At 47.1% G+C, this 16550-nt stretch overlaps 2 protein-coding genes and 1 long non-coding RNA gene across 9 annotated transcripts in view; 1 reads left to right on the forward strand and 2 right to left on the reverse strand.

The window, feature by feature from the left end:
* The window catches only part of CLASP1 (cytoplasmic linker associated protein 1), a 113352-nt gene extending 112159 nt beyond the window's left edge, over positions 1–1193 (reverse strand). For 5 of the 7 annotated variants that reach the window (XM_069982441.1, XM_069982440.1, XM_069982439.1 and 2 more), the window contains exon 1: positions 1050–1193. The gene's annotated coding sequence lies outside the window, so the exon portion shown is untranslated. The remainder of the gene's footprint in view (positions 1–1049) is intronic. The other 2 variants (XM_069982443.1, XM_069982442.1) reach the window with 1 other exon arrangement.
* Positions 1194–1275: 82 nt separating this feature from the next.
* On the forward strand, positions 1276–3181 carry LOC138800632 (uncharacterized). The gene is made up of 4 exons (XR_011364495.1): positions 1276–1796; positions 1870–1947; positions 2028–2599; positions 2783–3181. It is a non-coding gene; the product is annotated as an uncharacterized lncRNA (long non-coding RNA).
* A 4941-nt stretch (positions 3182–8122) lies between these two features.
* On the reverse strand, positions 8123–12949 carry NIFK (nucleolar protein interacting with the FHA domain of MKI67). Its single transcript, XM_069984815.1, has 6 exons — positions 12790–12949; positions 11080–11208; positions 9729–9837; positions 8924–9135; positions 8717–8782; positions 8123–8636 (listed from the first exon to the last, which is right to left on the reverse strand). Exons 1-6 carry the CDS (start codon positions 12901–12903, stop codon positions 8430–8432), a joined length of 837 nt encoding a protein of 278 aa, XP_069840916.1. The 5' UTR covers positions 12904–12949; the 3' UTR covers positions 8123–8429.
* Positions 12950–16550: the final 3601 nt, after the last annotated feature.

Raw genomic sequence — 16550 nt, forward strand, 5'->3', positions numbered from 1 at the left:
GCTGTATATAGACACATATCTATGGGCTGTATATAGACACATATCTATGGGCTGTATATAGACACATATCTATGGGCTGTATATAGACACATCTATGGGCTGTATATAGACACATCTATGGGCTGTATATAGACACATCTATGGGCTGTATATAGACATATCTATGGGCTGTATATAGATATATCTATGGGCTGTATATAGATATCTATGGGCTGTATATAGACACATATCTATGGGCTGTATATAGACATATCTATGGGCTGTATATAGACACATATCTATGGGCTGTATATAGACACATATCTATGGGCTGTATATAGACACATATCTATGGGCTGTATATAGATATATACCTATGGGCTGTATATAGACACATATCTATGGGCTGTATATAGACACATATCTATGGGCTGTATATAGACATATCTATGGGCTGTATATAGACACATATCTATGGGCTGTATATAGACACATATCTATGGGCTGTATATAGACACATATCTATGGGCTGTATATAGACATATATGGGCTGTATATAGACATATCTATAGGCTGTATATAGACACATATCTATGGGCTGTATATAGACATATATGGGCTGTATATAGACATATCTATAGGCTGTATATAGACATATCTATGGGCTGTATATAGACATATCTATAGGCTGTATATAGACACATATCTATGGGCTGTATATAGATATATATGGACTGTATATAGACACATATCTATGGGCTGTATATAGACATATCTATGGGCTGTATATAGACATATCTATGGGCTGTATATAGACATATCTATGGGCTGTATATAGACACATATCTATGGGCTGTATATAGACATATATACGGGCTGTATATAGACATATATGGGGGTCGTGTACAGGTATATAAGGCCCGGCAGTCTCTGCCCGCCGCCCCCGCTGTCACTCTCGCTGTCCGGCTGCCTGCGGTCGGGGAGCGCTGACGCACGGTGTACACAGGCCCCGGGTGGAGTTGCAGTCTCCAGGCCCACACTCCTCGCCGCCTCCTCCGGCCTCACTTTACCTGACACAGGGTGACGGGGAGGCCGCTCCTCACACTACAGCAGCCGCAGGTCCCGCCGCTCCTGGCCCCGCCGCATCGCTCCACTCTCTCCCCGCTCGTCTGCGTCCGTCTCCCCGCCCCGGCTGCTGAAAGGAACCGTCACTGCACATGCGCAGCCTCCCGCACCATAGAGAAGTCTAGAACCAGAGCGGCGATTACCGGGGTAACCAGCGCCATCTTGTGCAGGTCACTGAAACCTGCAGCTGCCATTTTTATTGTGGGCAATTATTTCTGTCTCCACTAGAAGCGCTAATAACAATAGACTGAGAGTCCACCAGGGGGCAGCACTGAGGAGATGCCGGGCACTGCTGCCATGTCTCTGGACTCTTCTTCCCAGAACACAGTGATAAACATGGAATATAGAATAAATAAGTTCTTTTATCCGTAACAACTAACAATAGCGTAGCATTCATTCCGAAAACATGAAAGCGACGCAGTGAGTGGTTGCTATGGGCAACAAGGACCGTCTTTATGTTGTGTGATGTAAAAGCGGCCATGAGGGAGGTTCATAAAAGTAAAAGAATGTCTCCTAAAATGAAACCTGCGCTGTGATTGGCTGTGCTGATTCGTTGCTATGGGCAACACAATGAGGCACTGTGGTTGTCACCGTAAAAGGAAGAGAGAAGCCGCGACTGCAAGACACGTCCCTCACACAGAGGAGAACTATGTCACAACACTTCATTCCTATCAGGCATTTTTTTCCACAAAGTAAGTCTAGAACTTCTATCTAATGGACTTTACTGTACGGTGCTACTAATATTTTAATTTACATTTTTTGTAGTAAGTCAGGAACTTTGGGGGCTAAAAGAATCTTCAAGAAAGAAGCACTTGTATGCAGTGTGAGACGCCTATGAATACCGTATGCTTTTTAAGATTTTTTTTTTTTTTATTCTTGAATGTGTGTTACTTCCATCTTTCATTGCCTATTTCTCTTTTTAGGACATTGCCAGGCATGTCATGCTATAGAAAATGAGAACCCCACCCTCAGAGATGTTGTCAAGTGTTTAAAAGTCCTTGTCTGCTAAAAGATCTCATCATAAGAATCATAGGGAGAGATGAAGAAAGGCCATTCCCCTATTTTCCTCTAATATGATGAGAATGATGCATTCTAATTGGTGTCTATCATATCTGTAGGACATCTATCATGTCTGAATATAAAGTTGTTACATCATCGGCTTCTTTATCGTCATCATCTTCTGATGAGAAGGGGAGATGTCTCTAAAGTGTATAAACTTCTCAAAGCGGTCCAGGCTGAGATCCACCCTGAGGACGATGATAACGTTGGCTCCTCTTCAAGAGGGCCTAGAGCCCTCTTGGTGACTGTCAGTATGAGACAGATGCTGCAGGCAGAATGGAAGAGGCATAAAAGTTTAAGACCTTGTACACATTAAAGGAGGACCAGGCCAATGATTGGGTTGTTCCATTTCTAATCTTTTTAAGTGTACTATCCTGCCTGCAGAAAACGGGTCACATGGACGGGTCACAACGACCCTATGGACAGAAGGATTGAGGTGGGTCTAAAGAGGAGTTATTCCTGTGGCTGCCCAAAGTGCTGTTGCTATATCATTCTATGAGGTCTCTAGAATGGATTGCTAGGATGGGGAATGACCTTTAAGCTGGGGAAAGCAGGGGCGTTGATTGGTTCAAACATGAATTTAGCTATCTATTACCTTTGTGACTCTTCTTCCAAGCAGGCATGAATATCTTTTAGGGCCATGGCTTTATCTACTGCCAGACGCAGGGCTCCTTGGCTGAGACCTTGGACTCGGGACAACCCATCAAAGCTACAACTCCGTAACCTAGAATTCTAGCCCGGAAGACTCTTTAGGCCCCAGTTGGATTAGCATTTGGAGGAACTTTCAGATAAAAAAATGCCCGTTTTTTCCACAGACATCCAGATTTCTGAGGTCCTTTTGGAGGGAGAGATCCCCCTAAAGAGATAGAGCTTGTTACCAAGGGCAAGAAAGAGTTTCCTGCAATACCAGAACAGTAGCTTATAAGCAGTCCAAAGAGACGGCCAAGAAGGCAGACTTATGACTCCAGAGATATAGCCGTAAATTCTTGGCAGATATTAATAAAGGACCCATGGGTATTGCAGATTGTAAATGATGGCTACTCTTTCTTTACAACCTTTTCCACCTCACAAATTCCTTATTTCTAGCACACTAGGCCTTACACGACAGCCCATCTTGGAAAAAAAGGTTCATTATAGATCTCAGATACCTCACTGGATTCATGAGAAAGAAGAGGTTTTGTACGGCGACCATAAGATCTGTGAAATGCTTGCTGCGAAGGGCCAATTACATGGCCTCTCTAAATTTGCAGGATGCAGGAATTTTCACATCCCAATCGTGCCTGCTCCCAGACGATTTCTCAGGATTGATGTAGGTATAAAAGATTGTTTAAAGGGAACCTGTCACCCCCCGTGCCGGGGTGACAGGCTCCCGACCCCCCGCTACAGCCCCCTGTACTCACCTGATCCCACCGGGTCCCGCTTCTGGATCCGGTCGGATCACGGAGATCTCAGCCGCTGCAGCCCGGCGTGCGCGCTGAGAGAGGAGTCCAACACTCATAGAGAATGACGGAGAGTCCAGCGCCCTTTGATAAATAAGTGTCCATTTACACAAAAATATTATCTGACAGATTATCTGCCAAAGATTTGAAGCCAAAGCAAGGAACAAACTATGAACAGAGATCAGGTCATAAAGAAAAGGCTGAGATTTCTCTTCAAATCCATTCCTTGCTTTGGCTTCAAATCTTTGGCAGATAATCTTTCTGTGTAAATGGACCCTTTCCCACTCTGTATTCACACAGATAGGGGCCTATTACACTGGAGCGATAATCGGCCCCATTCTGCCGATTATCGCTCGGTGGAATAGAGAGAAAGATCAGCCGATGATCGTGTCATCGGCTGATCGATCATTTAGGTTTAAACTTAAAATCATCGTTCGCCACCCGCGCATCACTACGGTGGAATAGCGGTGTGTGGGGGCGACCGACGATTCAAGCAGAGCAGCATATATTACCTAGCAGGGCTTCTCCTCTGCTCCGTCTTCCTCCCCGGGTCCCGCGTGCAGCATCAGCTCCAGTGCGGCCTGACTGAGCAATCAGATGCTCGGCCAATCACTGCCCGGGAACGCCGCGGCCAGTGACTGGCTGAGCGGTCTGATGCTACAAGCGGGACCCGGGGAGGAAGACGGAGCGCAGGAGAAGCTCGGACAGGTAATGTATTGCTGCAAGGACATCGGTAACGATGTCCCTGCAGCCCTCGCTTAACTTATTCCGGGGCCGTGGAATAAGCCCAGATCGGCGCTCGTTTACATCATTGCTCGCCCCGTGGAATAGGGCCCATAGTCTCCTCAAGGATGGTAGTCCAGAGACTACAAGGCATAATAATAGTCCTGTATCTTGATGAATGGCTCATCATAGGATCTACTCTTCACACATTTGAGCTCAGTCCAGGACCTTCTAGATCAGCTGGGGCAGATAATCAACCGAGACAAGTCAGAGTTAACTCCTGCCACATCCATAACATTTCTGGGCTTCATTGTGTACTCTTCGGATCCAAAGAGGTGCTCAGTTCCTGATTCCTCCACGCCAAGTGACTTTCAGAGAACTAATAAGGTATATAGGGTTACTAGCCTCAGCTGCAGATGCAGTGGCCCAGGATCTATGGGATATGAGGCAATTACAAAACATGGTTCTTAAGTCTGAACGATCTGGATGCCGTTCACATATTCTCCACAGATACTTGAGGATTTCTAAGATGGAGGAGAGCCTGCATAATGGCGCCAAAAGTAGGAACCTGAAGGACAATTTTGACCACAGATGCCTTAGGGACAGGTTGGGGTATGCAGCTCTGAGACAGGACTATATCAGGTATATGGACATCTGCAGAGAGAGACCTAACATTCAAGGTAAGAGAGCTAAGGGCAATTTATTGTGCCCTTCTGTTCTTCTCCAAAAGCCTGTGCAGCTTTGAGAAGTTTATTGATCCTCTCCATTGGAAAGTACACTTTAGAGAGCCAGTGTTGCCTTTGTTTATAGGCATGGAGGGACCAGATCTCAGATGCTTCTGAGAGTAGCAGAGAAAATCTTTAGGTTATTCGCTATTCATATCAGAGACGTTCACAATATTTCTTGCTGATCACCTTAGTTGAGGCCTCACTATTCCAGGACAATGATCGCTAAGCAATCAGATCTTCAGTCACTTGGCTGCCAGTTGGGGTCTGCCGACCATAGATTTGATGGTCACGAGAAGGAATGCCAAACTGGAGAAGTTCTGCTCTCTCAACTCGGCAGACAACTGAACGGTAATGGATGTTATGACAATCCCATACATCTTCCCTCAAACCTCAATGATACTGAGGGTATTGGTAAAAATCAGGCAGGACCATGCATCAGTAACAGCGGTCATGCCCTTCTGGCTGAAGACATGGGTCAGGGGAATTTTAGAAGTTGCCCCTCAGGAGAGATCTGGTGTCAAAGAGCAACCAGATTTGCCAGGACCTGAAGGCTTTGAATCTAACAGCTTGGAGGCTAAAGATGCTAAAGAGAAGTTAACATTCAATAACAGTTAACATGTTTTCCCCTAGTCCTTTTGGCAGCACAAGGCACCATAATTTACTTATGTTCTTATGGTATCGGGGGCAGGGTGCTTTAGATACCCCTGGGAAGGGGATATGCTAATTTCTTTATTTCATTAAAATATTACTTTGCCCCACAGGCTCATAGGGAGGATAATAACCCATGTCTTGTGCTGCCAATGGGACTAAGGGAAAACTAAATGTTAACTTGGTTGAGGTAAATATCGTTCGGGGGGGGTCTGTCTTACTAGGGGCTCAGGCAAGAGGCTAAAATCTACGCCAAAAGTTTTAGGTCCAGATTCAGTATAGAGATGGAACAGTAGTTTGGGCATAGGGAGGGATCCTTGCCCTCTTTGGGGATAATAGTGATAAGGGTTTGAAACGAGTCCCAGGGAAGCTTTGCATGTCCCAAGTTGAAGGCTGAGAAGAAGTGGTTACATAGGAGAGGGCCGAAGGTCTTTTAATAGGGCAGGGTGCAATTCACAACCTTCCCCCGCTGACTGCAGCCGCCACTTCTGAGATGGGACGGTGCCGCGGCCAGTGATTGGCTGAGCGGGCTGGCTGTCACTACTAAGATGAGTTTGTTTCAGAAGTGATGGCGGCTGCAGTCAGCGGGGGACGCTGGGGGAGCACACAGAGGAAAGCAAAAGAGGTTTATGTTTCTGATAGGACAGCAAAACATAACATTTCTAATGCCAAATAATCCCTTTCAGAAAGCAACATCTCCCCACCCTGTCCGATGAGATTACTTGTATGTAGGGTTCACGCTTCCTCCATGACTGCTTTTACTCTGGATATAGTTACAGTTACAGGGGATGATTATTAAATAGGATATAACACCCCGACCCCAGAGGCGGCAGCCTGGCCAATCTTATTCTGTATTTTACCCTTGTTAGACTGTTAAAAGATACAAAGAGCCATCAAGGACAGAATATATATCACATGATGTAAAATACACCATCAGGAAACGTATCCAAGGTAAAAGTACAGACAGATAACCTCTTCTACAACCTCTTCTATTACTATCATTTTCCTTCAGACTTGGCGTTTCTGAGATTACAGAATATTGGATTTTCTAGGTAACCGGAGACTGAGGAAGAAGTGCTGCAGCAGCTCCTCGTCCAGCACATCAGCTGATGTCCTTTTATAAGTGCTGACATCTGTTCCTATATGTATAATGTGCTGAACAAGGAAGACAGCAGCCTGGACCAAGCAAATCTGCTGCGTCACTGGAGGGAAGAGGAACACAGAACAATCACAAGCAACATTATGGGATAGCAGAGTAGGGATGAAGGCCACAAGAAGACCCATGTTCTGAGAGTATACACAAGGGTCCCAATACTCTCAGTGTACACAGAGAGGATCTTACTCTGCAGCATGTAGAGACAAGCAGTATCTAATCCATTTGTCCCTGTTAAAGGGGTAGTGCGGCGTTGAACTTTTATTCACTAAATAACACACGTTACAAAGTTATACAACTTTGTAATGTGTGTTATTTAAGTGAATGGCCCCCTTCCCTGTGTTCCCCCCCCCCACCCTGGAAGTGTTGGTGCATTATGATGACGTCGACACAAGATGGCGGCTGGGGTTGACAGCGAACATGTAAGTATAATGCACCAACACTTTCGGAGTGGGGGGAACACGGGGAAGGCGGCCATTCACTTAAATAACACATTACAAAGTTGTATAACTTTGAAGTGTGTGTTATTTAGTGAATAAAAGTTAAACGCCGCACTACCCCTTTAATACCCAAAGTCTGCAGCAAGGAGCAGGAGATGTAACCACTACATGATGGCAGGAAGTCTGCAAACCGGGGGGGCACAGCGCTCAAAGTGCAGTCTTCCCTGCTGCTAAAACGTCTCCATACATGTCATCAGCACAGAGCCGCAACAAGCCAGGGGCACAGCACAGGGACTGCAACACACAAGGGGCGCAGCACAGGCGGACGGAGCCGCAACAAGGGGGGGGCACAGCACAGGGACTGAAACACACAAGGGGCGCAGCACAGGCGCACGGAGCCGCAACAAGCCGGGGGCACAGCACAGAGCCGCAACACACAAGGGGCGCAGCACAGGCGGACGGAGCCGCAACAAGCCGGGGGCACAGCACAGAGGCCGCATCACACAAGGGGCGCAGCACAGGCGGACGGAGTCACAACAAGCCGGGGGCACAGCACAGAGGCCGCATCACACAAGGGGCGCAGCACAGGCGGACGGAGTCACAACAAGCCAGGGGCACAGCACAGAGGCCGCATCACACAAGGGGCGCAGCACAGGCGGACGGAGTCACAAGACCCCGGGGGCACAGCATAGAGGCCACAACAGGCCAGGCGTACTACAGGGGCCACTATACCACGTCACTGAGGACAGAATGGAATAAAATAATGAAACTAAACGAAGTCAGAGACATTAGGAGGAAGAAGCAGCTACAGAAAGATGGATAACCTCCTGAAGTAGAAAGTGACAACCGTCCAGGTTTATTACAATCAGTGACAGCAAAATCTGCACATCAGAAAAGAAATCCATGAGATTTAGTCCAAGGGTCTATGAAGCGATGCCAAGGGAGGGTACACAGGAGGGTATGGTCCAAGCAGCAGGAGAGGAGCAGCAATAAGTCTGTGTTCTGTTCCACTATCTGGTGACACTAACCAGTCCAGACTGATACTGCTGGAGCGCCCCCTATAGACATGGAGTAATGGGGGGCAGCACCTGCCCGTGTACGGGGTTTATCCTCGGAGGTCTCTGCCACAGTCCCTTTAACTTGTCTGTAGTTTCAGTTTCTTGATTTTCTTCCTCTTCTCACTCTTGCTCAACTTTGTTGGCTTCTTAGCGGTGCTCTGGGTTCCGGGTAACTTCAGCACAATCTCATCATCATCATCATCATCATCACTGGCGTCAGCTGCCTCCAGTCGGGCAGATTTCCTCCTCTGCAGCACGGCCGGGGTGCACACCGGGGTCACATCCTAAACACAAACCACACATTAACATGGATCCCTGACCGCGCCCATCTGATGTCTATAGCGTGGGGTTCGCATCCCCTCACCTGACTGTTCACGGACGCATCCGGATCGGCCTCAGTCAGTTTCTGCGCCGTCTTCTTTACTGCGGTCTATGAGCCCAAGAAGAACACAAACCTTACAACCCTGCGCAGCGCACACATGAGACCATAACATGTCTGTAATATTATATTATATATATACACACACACACACATGTGGGGAATCACACCAGACGCAGCAGTAACACTCACAAATCCTGGGAAGTCGTAATCGATTCCCTTCTCGGTGAGACGTTTCCTTAGCTTCCTCTCTTTTGCCAGCAGTTTGGCCGTCATCACCTTCCCCTGCTCCGCGCTGCGCTTCTTGTTGTATCGCCGCACCGCCGGATGAGATGGTTTCCTGAATATGGAGTCACAGCCGACAAACAACCGGGGGTGAACCTTCTCTGGAGGCAAAAACTCACCTGGAAAGAGAGAAGAACGATAAGTGACATCACACAGAGAGGAGGAGGAGGAGGCGGGTAATAAGTGACATCACACAGAGAGGAGGAGGAGGAGGCGGGTAATAAGTGACATCACACAGAGAGGAGGAGGAGGAGGCGGGTAATAAGTGACATCACACAGAGAGGAGGAGGAGGCTGGTAATAAGTGACATCACACAGAGAGGAGGAGGAGGCGGGTAATAAGTGACATCACACAGAGGAGGAGGAGGCGGGTAATAAGTGACATCACACAGAGAGGAGGAGGAGGCGGGTAATAAGTGACATCACACAGAGAGGAGGAGGAGGCGGGTAATAAGTGACATCACACAGAGAGGAGGAGGAGGCGGGTAATAAGTGACATCACACAGAGAGGAGGAGGCGGGTAATAAGTGACATCACACAGAGAGGAGGAGGCGGGTAATAAGTGACATCACACAGAGGAGGAGGCGGGTAATAAGTGACATCACACAGAGAGGAGGAGGAGGAGGCGGGTAATAAGTGACATCACACAGAGAGGAGGAGGCAGGTAATAAGTGACATCATATGAAGATGATGGGGGGGGGGTCTATACTTACACTTCAGTAGTCGCTCACAGAACAGATAATTATTCATCGTGTCCGCAACAATTTTAGCGACTTCATCACATTCAAATTCCACAAAGGCGTAACCCTTACTGCCCCCTGTCTGCAAATAAAGATAAAGCGGATTATTACAGATACAAGAAAACACAGAACTGACAGATATAAGTGGTGGCTGATCTGTAGAATATTCTAGAAGCTTCAGGTAGAATAACTGAGGAAATGGAACACCAAAATAACCGGGACCATAACCGGGGGTCACTGTGTACATACATTACATTACTGATCCTGAGTTACATCCTGTATTATACGCCAGAGCTGCACTCACTATTCTGCTGGTGGGGTCACTACATACATACATTACTGATCCTGAGTTACATCCTGTATCATACCCCAGAGCTGCACTCACTATTCTGCTGGTGGGGTCACTGTGTACATACATTACATTACTGATCCTGAGTTACATCCTGTATCATACCCCAGAGCTGCACTCACTATTCTGCTGGTGGGGTCAATGTGTACATAAATTACATTACTGATCCTGAGTTACATCCTGTATCATACCCCAGAGCAGCGATCACTATTCTGCTGGTGGGGTCACTGTGTAAATACATTACATTACTGATCCTGAGTTACATCCTGTATTATACTACAGAGCTGCACTCACTATTCTGCTGGTGGGGTCACTGTGTACATATATTACTGATCCTGAGTTACATCCTGTATTATACTCCAGAGCTGCACTCACTATTCTGCCGGTGGGGTCACTATGTACGTACATTACTGATCCTGAGTTACATCCTGTATTATACTCCAGAGCTGCACTCACTATTCTGCTGGTGGGGTCACTGTGTACATACATTACTGATCCTGAGTTTCATCCTGTACTATACTCCAGAGCTGCACTCACTATTCTGCTGGTGGGGTCACTGTGTACGTACATTACTGATCCTGAGTTACATCCTGTATTATACTCCAGGAGCTGCACTCACTATTCTGCCGGTGGGGTCACTATGTACGTACATTACTGATCCTGAGTTACATCCTGTATTATACTCCAGAGCTGCAGTCACTATTCTGCTGGTGAGGTCACTGTGTACATACATTACATTACTGATCCTGAGTTACATCCTGTATTATACTCCAGAGCAGCGATCACTATTCTGCCGGTGGGGTCACTATGTACGTACATTACTGATCCTGAGTTACATCCTGTATTATACTCCAGAGCTGCACTTGCTGATCTCTATCATGTGGGGTCGTAGCGCTGTATAATGGCCCGGTGTGATATAGCTGTACTTATAATGTACGGTCGGGGTTATTACAGGTCGGGGTTTCTCTCTCTTACCTTCTTGCTCCTGGACAGGCGAATTCTGGAGACGGATCCAAACTGGCTGAAGTATTCCAGGAGCTGCGGCTCAAAGAGAGCGCGAGGGATGTGTCCGATGTAGAGGACGCCGGGGGTGAGGGTCTCTGCCTGCAGAAGAACCAGGTCACATGACATGATGTATGTATAGAGCTGTATACACCCCTCCCACAGTCACTGGTATATACAGGACACACACTATATACACCCCCTCCTACAGTCACTGGTATATACAGGACACACTATATACACCCCCTCCTACAGTCACTGGTATATACAGGACACACACTATATACACCCCCTCCTACAGTCACTGGTATATACAGGACACACTATATACACCCCCTCCTACAGTCACTGGTATATACAGGACACACTACATACACCCCCTCCCACAGTCACTGGTATATACAGGACACACTATATACACCCCTCCCACAGTCACTGGTATATACAGGACACACTATATACACCCCTCCCACAGTCACTGGTATATACAGGACACACTATATACACCCCTCCCACAGTCACTGGTATATACAGGACACACTATATACACCCCTCCCACAGTCACTGGTATATACAGGACACACTATATACCCCCCCTCCTACAGTCACTGGTATATACAGGACACACTATATACACCCCTCCTACAGTCACTGGTATATACAGGACACACTATATACACCCACTCCTACAGTCACTGGTATATACAGGACACACTATATACACCCCTCCCACAGTCACTGGTATATACAGGACACACTATATACACCCCCTCCCACAGTCACTGGTATATACAGGACACACTATATACCCTCCCTCCTACAGTCACTGGTATATACAGGACACACACTATATACACCCCTCCTACAGTCACTGGTATATACAGGACACACACTATATACACCCCTCCTACAGTCACTGGTATATACAGGACACACACTATATACCCCTCCTACAGTCACTGGTATATACAGGACACACTATATACCCCTCCTACAGTCACTGGTATATACAGGACACACTATATACACCCCTCCTACAGTCACTGGTACATACAGGACACACTATATACCCCCCCTCCTACAGTCACTGGTATATACAGGACACACACTATATACACCCCCTCCTACAGTCACTGGTATATACAGGACACACACTATATACACCCCCTCCCACAGTCACTGGTATATACAGGACACACTATATACCCCTCCTACAGTCACTGGTATATACAGGACACACTATATACACCCCCTCCTACAGTCACTGGTATATACAGGACACACTATATACCCCTCCTACAGTCACTGGTATATACAGGACACACTATATACACCCCCTCCCACAGTCACTGGTATATACAGGACACACTATATACACCCCCTCCTACAGTCACTGGTATATACAGGACACACTATATACCCCCCTCCCACAGTCACTGGTATATACAGGACACACTATATACACCCCCTCCTACAGTCACTGGTATATACAGGACACACTATATACCCCCCTCCCACAGTCACTGGTGTGTGTGTGTGTGTGTATATATATATATATATATATATATATACACACACACACACACACACACACACACACACACACGGCTGTGTAGACACGTGGGGGGCTCCGGGTCACGTGGACCCCCGCACCGCGCACACATGTCCAGGGGGCGGCGCTACCTTCGGTTTCTTGCGGATTTTCTGCACTTTCTTTTTGAATTCATCCTGAAGTTTGGGGTCCAGGGAGAGTAAGGGACCCCCCAAACTCTGCGACTCCTCACTCTGCGACATCATCACCCGACTGCAGCCCAGCTGTAACACGTGGATAAAAGAAGCCAGCAGCGCCACCCGGCGGCCGGAGGAGCCAAGCGTTCCCTACAGTGACAAACAGCGACACCTACCCGTAACGCCGCTGTATAGCAACGGCATCTCTCTAGTGACATCTAGCGGACAAAGGCTAACATAACAGTATGAAGTTTCTGAAGTTTATAAAAAGGCGACACCTGGTGTTAGATGTGCAGCACAGCATGAGACTGAGCGCCACCTGGTGGTGAATCTGTAAAATAACAGAACAAATGTCTTAGTGAAGCGACACCTGCTGGTAAATTTGTGAAACAACAGCAACTTTTTATTTAAAGCGACACCTAGTGGTGAGTCTGTAAAATAACGACCTGCATGTATTACTGAAGTGACACCTGCTGGTTAATACGCAAAATGGCAACAGCATTTTTTAAAGAAAGCGACATCTACTGGGAACTCACATAATAGCATTATCAGGCACCAAATAAAACGACACCTGCTGGTGGATATGCAATATAACAGCCACAGATTCTCGATACAGCGGCACCTGCTGGTGATCTATGAAACCAGCAAAGGAAACTTCCTTCTTAAGTTCTACCTAGTGGTAAATCTGCAGTATAGCAGTAGTGATTTCCTAATATAGCGACACCTGCTGGTAAATTATAAAATAGCAATTTGTAACTTCAAATGAAGCGACACCTGTTGGATTATCCAAATAATAATTTCATTCCTCTAGTATGGCGACACCCAGTGGTCAATTTACAAAATAACAGCCGGTCATCAATACAGCGCCCTCTGGTGGTGCGACTTGAAAATAATACCAGAAACATCTTGCTGACGAGTGACGTGACACCTAGTGATGAGTCTGCAAAATATCAAGAGTAATTCCCTAAGAAATGGACAACCACTGGTGGATGTGCACAATAACCGCAGCTAGTCTCTACAGCGACACCTGCTGGTGAATCTTAAAAATAACACTAACAACGTGACTGAAGCGACAAATTGTGGCAAAACTGCAAAATGACAGCAGAAAAGCAACACCTACGCCGTAACAATGTAAGTCCGGCACCTAGCGGTGAATCTGCAAAACTACAACTACAGATCCTGTGACAGCGACACCTTGTGGTGATACTGAATAACGCCATCATTTTCTATAGGCGACACCTGGTGGAGAATCAGCAGAATTACAAGCTGTCACCTAGTGGGGAGCCCGCAGGACGGCAGCAGAATGGGGCGCCGGCCGGAGAGGAGAGTTTCGCTCATGTTCACACTGTGCTCCGGTTTTCTCTCCGGTCTCGTCACCACATTGGGGTCAGTGGACTCCTGGACCGTCGCCCCCTCATCTCCCCCCTGCCCAGCGGCATAGAGACATTCTGTGTGATACTGTGTGATCAGCCAGTGTATCTAAGCCTCCCATGTGTGATACTGTGTGATCAGCCAGTGTATCTAAGCCTCCCATGTGTGATACTGTGTGATCAGCCAGTGTATCTTAGCCTCCCATGTGTGATACTGTGTGATCAGCCAGTGTATCTAAGCCTCCCATGTGTGATACTGTGTGATCAGCCAGTGTATCTAAGCCTCCCATGTGTGATACTGTGTGATCAGCCAGTGTATCTAAGCCTCCCATGTGTGATACTGTGTGATCAGCCAGTGTATCTAAGCCTCCCATGTGTGATACTGTGTGATCAGCCAGTGTATCTAAGCCTCCCATGTGTGATACTGTGTGATCAGCCAGTGTATCTAAGCCTCCCATGTGTGATACTGTGTGATCAGCCAGTGTATCTAAGCCTCCCATGTGTGATACTGTGTGATCAGCCAGTGTATCTAAGCCTCCCATGTGTGATACTGTGTGATCAGCCAGTGTATCTTAGCCTCCCATGTGTGATACTGTGTGATCAGCCAGTGTATCTAAGCCTCCCATGTGTGATACTGTGTGATCAGCCAGTGTATCTAAGCCTCCCATGTGTGATACTGTGTGATCAGCCAGTGTATCTAAGCCTCCCATGTGTGATACTGTGTGATCAGCCAGTGTATCTAAGCCTCCCATGTGTGATACTGTGTGATCAGCCAGTGTATCTTAGCCTCCCATGTGTGATACTGTGTGATCAGCCAGTGTATCTTAGCCTCCCATGTGTGATACTGTGTGATCAGCCAGTGTATCTAAGCCTCCCATGTGTGATACTGTGTGATCAGCCAGTGTATCTAAGCCTCCCATGTGTGATACTGTGTGATCAGCCAGTGTATCTAAGCCTCCCATGTGTGATACTGTGTGATCAGCCAGTGTATCTAAGCCTCCCATGTGTGATACTGTGTGATCAGCCAGTGTATCTAAGCCTCCCATGTGTGATACTGTGTGATCAGACAGTGTATCTAAGCCTCCCATGTGTGATACTGTGTGATCAGCCAGTGTATCTAAGCCTCCCATGTGTGATACTGTGTGATCAGCCAGTGTATCTAAGCCTCCCATGTGTGATACTGTGTGATCAGCCAGTGTATCTAAGCCTCCCATGTGTGATACTGTGTGATCAGCCAGTGTATCTAAGCCTCCCATGTGTGATACTGTGTGATCAGCCAGTGTATCTAAGCCTCCCATGTGTGATACTGTGTGATCAGACAGTGTATCTAAGCCTCCCATGTGTGATACTGTGTGATCAGCCAGTGTATCTAAGCCTCCCATGTGTGATACTGTGTGATCAGCCAGTGTATCTAAGCCTCCCATGTGTGATACTGTGTGATCAGCCAGTGTATCTAAGCCTCCCATGTGTGATACTGTGTGATCAGCCAGTGTATCTAAGCCTCCCATGTGTGATACTGTGTGATCAGCCAGTGTATCTAAGCCTCCCATGTGTGATACTGTGTGATCAGCCAGTGTATCTAAGCCTCCCATGTGTGATACTGTGTGATCAGCCAGTGTATCTAAGCCTCCCATGTGTGATACTGTGTGATCAGCCAGTGTATCTAAGCCTCCCATGTGTGATACTGTGTGATCAGCCAGTGTATCTAAGCCTCCCATGTGTGATACTGTGTGATACTAGGTGATCAGCCAGTGTATCTAAGCCTCCCATGTGTGATACTGTGTGATCAGCCAGTGTATCTAAGCCTCCCATGTGTGATACTGTGTGATCAGCCAGTGTATCTAAGCCTCCCATGTGTGATACTGTGTGATCAGACAGTGTATCTAAGCCTCCCATGTGTGATACTGTGTGATCAGACAGTGTATCTAAGCCTCCCATGTGTGATACTACCAGTGTATCTAAGCCTCCCATGTGTGATACTGTGTGATCAGACAGTGTATCTAAGCCTCCCATGTGTGATACTACCAGTGTATCTAAGCCTCCCATGTGTGATACTGTGTGATCAGCCAGTGTATCTAAGCCTCCCATGTGTGATACTGTGTGATCAGACAGTGTATCTAAGCCTCCCATGTGTGATACTACCGGTGTATCTAAGCCTTCCATGTGTGATACTACCAGTGTATCTAAGCCTCCCATGTGTGATACTGTATGATCAGCCAGTGTATCTAAGCCTCCCATGTGTGATACTACCAGTGTATCTAAGCCTCCCATGTGTGATACTAGGTGATCAGCCAGTGTATCTAAGCCTCCCATGTGTGATACTACCAGTGTATCTAAGCCTCCCAT

The sequence above is a fragment of the Dendropsophus ebraccatus genome, chromosome 9 (genome assembly GCF_027789765.1).
Source record: "Dendropsophus ebraccatus isolate aDenEbr1 chromosome 9, aDenEbr1.pat, whole genome shotgun sequence".
NCBI classification, from domain to species: Eukaryota; Metazoa; Chordata; class Amphibia; order Anura; family Hylidae; genus Dendropsophus; species Dendropsophus ebraccatus.

Coding starts and splice junctions, on each gene's coding strand:
- NIFK (XM_069984815.1), bottom strand. CDS start 12,903: ATGATGTCGCAGAGTGAGGAGTCGCAGAGTTTGGGGGGTCCCTTACTC. Junction 11,209..12,789: donor AAATCCGCAAGAAACCGAAG/GTAGCGCCGCCC, acceptor GTTCTTCTGCAG/GCAGAGACCCTCACCCCCGG. Junction 8,637..8,716: donor ATGCGTCCGTGAACAGTCAG/GTGAGGGGATGC, acceptor GTTTGTGTTTAG/GATGTGACCCCGGTGTGCAC.